Consider the following 6,000-nt stretch of genomic DNA (forward strand, 5'->3'; position numbering starts at 1 on the left):
GTTTCAGCGTTCAGCAGGAGTGAGCTGCTCCCATGCTGCTGTTTCACTGGAGGCAGGAGATGCCCAGAGGGGGCTCTGGGATCCCGGCTGGGGGTTCTCCCCTGCAGTCAGCCTGTCCCTTCCCAGCCAAGTCCCGCTGCCAGATGTGAAGTTGCCAGTGCCCTGGTGCCTCCCAACCGCCACCAAAGCTGCTGATCAGACCACAGTCCTGACCCACCACCACCAGTTCTGCCATTTCCATTAGGAAGTCAGAGATCCGCGGTCACGGCATCTCATTGTGTGATTGTGAGAAAAACTGCCGGGACCTCAGGTCCTGGCTTAGGGGAGGCTCAGCTTCCAAGGTGGGTTTGTGAAGAGCTCAGTGAACAGAATTGCATCTGCCTGGGCATTAGCACTACTTGGTGAAGCGAGTTCTTCCTGGGGGCATGGTTCAGGACAGCCTGTGTGTGAGAGCAGCGAGCAAGCTGGCCTATGCCTGGGGACGCACGCTTCTGCACCCAGGAGGCGAGGCTGGTGTCCCAGGAGAGGCTTCTCTTCCATTCAGGGGCTGCTCAGATGGGCAAGTCAGGCCCTGGACCCAGGCACCACTCCATCTTGACTGACAAGCCAGTGCGTCTTTGTGTCTTTCTCTCCCCTGTCACAGATTCTGAGGATGACGGGGAGTCCGAGGCGGCCAAGCAGCTGATCCAGCCCATAGCTGAGAAGATCATCGCCAAGTACAAAGCCAAAGAGGAGGAGGCGCCACTTCTGTTCTTTGTGGCGGGGGAGGTGAGTGCTGCTGTGGCCTGGCCCCCGGGGCTGGCTCAGCTGGCTGGCTTTTAGAACACCAGTGATACAGCCCTTGGGGATGTCTGAAGGGGGTCTGGGGTGACCGTGCTTCCAGAAGACTCCACAAACAAATGTAGCATAAAAAGATGTCAAGGAAAACCAATTCTGGCGCCTGCCGCCTCCTTCTTGCCATCTCTCACACAGCAGCCTCAGGGCCGCAGGAGGCCCTCTCACGACAGTCATCCCCCCCCCCCCCCCCCCCCCCCCGCCCCTTGCACCCAGGCTACGCCCACCCCGGCTGCTGGGGAGCCACAAAGATCGCGATCGACACTTACTCCCTCTGGGCTGGGTCCAAACCAAACTCTTGGTGCTTTACAGAGTGTCTTCTCGGTTAGTGCCCTCCCCCAGCCCGCAACGGGGCCTTTTCCCATCACGGGATGCCGGTGGGGATCCGACCACCACTCCGACCTGCAATTACCCCTCCAGCCCAGGGAGGGTGCCGACGTTCCTGGCATCCCTGTCTCTCCCACCCCAGGCCTGTCCCTGGAGGGCCTTCAGCTGGGCTGGATCGAGCATAAGGTTCTCCACCACCGGGGGTGGGGGAGGGGGAGGGACGAAGGGCGGGCCTTAAGCTGGGCCGCCTCCCGCGAGGTCTGGGAGCCTGGGTCCCGCACACGTGGAATCTGCTAGATGGCCGCAGCCACGCCCCCTCGGTCCCCACCCCGGAGCCACCCTCCGCGCATGCGCCGCTGCCTCCCCGTACCGGGGCACCGGCCTAAGCCAGTTATTGACAGATACACGTTTTGAAGCCCCCCTGCCCTCCTTGCTCCCATCTGTACCTCCAGTTGGTCAGAGCCCCCTGCTCATGTCACACTGTGTTTGGATCCCAGGGGATGGCGCGGCGGCGCGACACCCTGAACCACCCATTCATCACCTCAATAGCCGCCCCTGCTCTGCGGGCCCCTGGAAGGCAGCTGAAGCCACCGTGCCCAGCCGTGGGGTGGAGGGAACAAAGCAGGTTCACAGGGCCCTGCCTTGGGGGTCCCCAGCCCGCTCCACACAAAGCAGAAATGGAAGCCGCTCTGAATGTATTAAACTCTAACCCCTTTCAAACGGCTCGGAGAGAAAAGATGGGCGCAGAAAAGAAAGGGCTGAGCCGGGGCGGGGGCAGGGCTGGAGGGCTCCGGTGGCCGCGTTACAAACGTGGCTGAAAAGGAGCAGTGGCAGGTTTCCTATAGGCCAGGCCCCAAGCGAGGTGCCCCACCTGCACCGCCCACGTGCTCCTCACCTCGTGGGCAGGGAACATCATCGCTACCGTCTCACAGACGAGGAGAGTGAGGCTGAGAGAGGCTGAGACCGCTCCGAGTCCGGCCCGGGCGGGCTGTGCGTGCTGGCTGGCTCTCACGCTCGCGGAGCCCCACGTGAGCCATTACTGAATCCGTTTCACAGGTTTTAGGAGACCTGGGCTCCGAGAAGTTTCTTGCCAAAGGCCTGCATTAAGTGGGTGGCAGAGAGAGGAGTGAACGTGAGATGAGGAGTGACTCCAGAAGCAGTGCTCTCGCTCCCTCCGTCCGTGCGGGTCTGGCAGACGGGCCGCCCAGCCTGGACCAGGAGGTTGGGCAGAGGCCCAGGGGCATCCGCTGCTCCAGCTCTCCCACCCACCACCAGGCCTTCCCCTGCTCTGCACCTCGGCTCCTGGCCTTGGCAGCTCTCTTGGTCCAGTTCTCTGACCTCAGAAGTAAGGCAGCCAGGAAGGCGCACAGGGCGCTGGAACGTCAGGCACCAACTGGGGGCCTCTGAGCCCTGGACTTAGGCCCTTCACATTCCCCCAGGGCTGAGCGGGCCTCGGCTTTGTCTTGATCCTCTCCTCTCCCGCAGGCAGAAGTTGCCCCTTCTGAAGGCTTAACAGACGTAAAAATTCATCTCCCCGTGTTTGCTCCCGGGAAAGTGGATGTATGGTATTTGTCCAGGTGTCTCCCCTCTGTTTATCGTGAAGATTGTTTATTAACCCAAGTGGAGGCCCTGAGTTGGGTGAACGCTGCCAGAGATGCTGAATCACCCGGCATTGCTGCGAAGTGCATGCTCTTTATAGGGTGGGGGAAAAAAAGACAATCACTAATCATCTTTCCTAAAGAACTGCCCTTTCAGAAAGAAATGTTTTTTGTCTCAGAAACCGGTGAGCCTCCTCACCAGCATTTAAGGCCAGGAATACCCCGAGCCCTTTTTCGGCAGGGCGACTCAGGTCTTTTCATTCAGTGGAGAATTTTGCACATTTTATGGTAAGACAACCTGGGGATGGGTATAGAGAGTCCATTTCCTGTATCAGCAGCGTGAAAGGTAATCTCAGATGGTTGCTCCCTTACAAATCTTTCTCCTTGTCTTTGGATTTCTCTTTGCCTTTATACTTAATAAAGCTACATCTGATACTAGGGAAATTCCTCAGGACCGTCACTGGGAACGTATGATAAATACAGCGACCCGTGTAAACTTCAGTAGCACTTCAGGGGCCCCGGCTTCTGAACTGGCGGTGTAACTCCTGCCCCCGCTGCAGCTGTGGGGCTGGGGGTAGTGGGCTGTTTTTTTAAAAACATTCTGAAGTTGAAGTCCAGATTGGCCTGGGCCCACAGTGGGGCTGCAGATAATTGAGAGTTGGTTGCAAAAGTAAGTAATCAAAGGACATCCCATTTTCACAAGTTAAAGTTGCTTTCGTGCTAATAAAAAAAGATGACTTGCTTGGGGTTTGGGGTGATGCAGAGAGAGAATTTTGTGAACCAGGCTCCCCCTCCCCCTGGCAGGGCAGGGTCCCCTGCTCCCTGTTCTGAGAGCCCATCTTTCCTGGAGGCCGGCCGCTCTCCAGGATGATGGGGTGGTTCCATTCCTAGGCCGTCTGGGGGGAGTCCGGGCCCAGGGGACTCTCTACCCTCTTTCTTGAAAACTTACTGGTTTTCTTTCCCTCTGGTGACTTCCAGGATGACATGACCGACTCCCTGCGAGATTACACCAACCTGCCCGAGGCTGCCCCTTTGCTCACCATTCTGGACATGTCAGCCCGGGCCAAGTACGTGATGGACGTGGAGGAGATCACCCCTGCCATTGTGGAGGCCTTTGTGAATGACTTCCTAGCAGAAAAGCTCAAACCAGAGCCCATCTAGTCGGGCTCCAGCTTCCCGGGATGTTATTTAAAACTCATTCTTCTCCTCCCCCTCCCCCGCCCTTCCCTCCACCCTTGGACTTTTCCAGGGTGTCCCGAATCACACAACCCAAGTGTCCAACCTCTCTGTGGTGCCTTGTTTTCTGCATTAACTCCTCAGCTAGCACCCTAGGGTGCACATCCTCTCCAGCAGCAGAAGAACCTCCGTGTTTGGAGACTCTGCTTGGGATTCGCGGGGCTGGCATAACCCGGCCCGAACTGGGACTGCAGCGTTCTCTTGGTCCCTAGCTCTTGGTGAGGTATTTGCCAGGGTGTTCTTCTGTCGAGTGGGCACCAAGGGACAGAGCATCGGTGCTCTGGCTCTGCCTTAGGTGCCAGCACGTACGTGCAGAGCCCGAGGGTTCAGAGGCACACGCGCGGCGGGTGGAGCAGGGAGAGGGCGGCGGCCGCGGAGGCCTCCGTGCAGAGCTGCTGGCGAGGACGTCCTTTCCTAAGTGACTTGGTCTGTCTTGGTCTGAGGGAAAAACACCAGCTTGTCAGCCGGTTCTTGGGCAGGGGCTCTCCAGCCCTCAAAGGAAGTTTGTGTTCTTTTCTGGTGAGGAAGAGAGTAACTACGGTAATGATTCACGTAATAATTGCTTACTTTGATGGAGCGCCTCCCATGTGATAAGGAGCTGCTCATTCCTTCCTTCTAGCTCTTTCTTCCTTGATCTTGACCTTCTCCCAGTTTCTACCTTCTCAGATGAACGGCCCCTACAATCTTGGAATGTTGTTACTAAGTTCTCCCCCTTGGACATCTTCCCAAGAAGATGCAGTGGCCCTGTGTTCCCGGAGGGGCACCGCTCACCAGCGCAGACCTGACTCAGCCCGGCTCTGGGCCTGGGGCTGCTGGAGCTCTGCTGAGGTGCCCTTGCCCACCCTTGGTTACCCCTGCATTCCCTTTTCTTCTCAAAGCAGAACTTAAAAGAGACAAAAAAATTACCAGAAGCCTAGCTTTTTCCTAAGAACCTGCAGAAAGGGCTGTGCCCTGAGGTGGGAGTGCAGACCAAAGACAGGTCAGCTAAGAGTAGGCCCTGGGTCCGCTCTGCTGGGCCCAGCTCAGCTCCTTGTTTGGGCTGAACTGACCACAGAAAGGAAGCTAACGGCTGTGCTCTTAGGATTTGGGATGGAAGGCTTTGCGTAGGGCCTCACAGGGTTTCAGCCTATCTCAGTCAGGAGTCAGGGCCTTTAAAATAATCTCAGGCCTCACCCCTGGCTCCACTCACAGCCAATCAAGACCATTTATTTGGAAAACCCAGCCCCCTCCAATTAGCTGTTGACACCATCGCTCCTTGCTGAGTGGGATTGTTGATTTGTAGTTCAGAGGTACAAATTTAGTTGGTAATTAGACTGTTACTGTTACCAGCCTGAAATGCAGTCAACTAGTAAGAAATAAAACAGGCATCTCTGGACGTTATCAACCACTTGGCCATTCCTGTCCTTCATAACAAAAATCTTTTGGCTTGTGCTGTGCTCCATGGGGTGGGCAGTGGGGGGGGGGGGTGTACACACAAGATCCTCTTGACTTTCACTGGATATTTGGCAGCTATGTTTCAGAATTTTTGAGAACCAAGCCCTAACGTGGTCATCTGTCGAATCCTCTGGAAGCCGGGATGTTCGTTTGGATTAGAGCGCCAGAGGCAGATCCCCCGCTGGAGCTCTGGCCGCCACCTCTCCGGGTTTGACTTGCTATTGCAGGGGGTGGAGTCTCCGATTACAGACATCCTTGTGGACACGTATTCATTACCCCCTTCACGGGAACACGTGCTCAGAAGCCTGAGAAGGCCCGTTGGAGAAACACAAGGAGTTGAGCACGGGTCCTCTTGTGAAGAATGGGGCAGTAGTTGGAGACTCTCAAACCTAGCTCTGTCCTAGGGCTAGGGGCTGCTCCGGGAGCCCTGCCAGTGTCTCCCTGGGGGGCGGGGGGTGTGGGGACGAGGTGAGGTCACCCTCACTTGGAGGATGGTCGGGATTTCTGTCTGTGCCCTGTACCATGATGGCCTTGGAGCAAAGGTGGTCTCTTTTAGCAACTACTTAACCTT

The 6,000-nt window shown here is 56.9% G+C and overlaps 1 protein-coding gene across 2 annotated transcripts in view; it reads left to right on the forward strand.

Annotated features, from left to right (window-relative positions):
• The window catches only part of NXN (nucleoredoxin), a 140,762-nt gene extending 135,380 nt beyond the window's left edge, over positions 1 to 5,382 (forward strand). For both annotated transcript variants that reach the window (XM_082370724.1, XM_082370725.1), the window contains exons 7-8: positions 644 to 768; positions 3,738 to 5,382. In XM_082370724.1, the coding sequence (XP_082226850.1) occupies positions 644 to 768; positions 3,738 to 3,920 (308 nt within the window). In that variant the 3' untranslated portion in view covers positions 3,921 to 5,382. The remainder of the gene's footprint in view (positions 1 to 643; positions 769 to 3,737) is intronic.
• The last annotated feature ends 618 nt before the right edge of the window (positions 5,383 to 6,000 follow it).

This window comes from Balaenoptera borealis (genome assembly GCF_965194805.1).
Source record: "Balaenoptera borealis genome assembly, chromosome: 20".
Taxonomy (NCBI): Eukaryota; Metazoa; Chordata; class Mammalia; order Artiodactyla; family Balaenopteridae; genus Balaenoptera; species Balaenoptera borealis.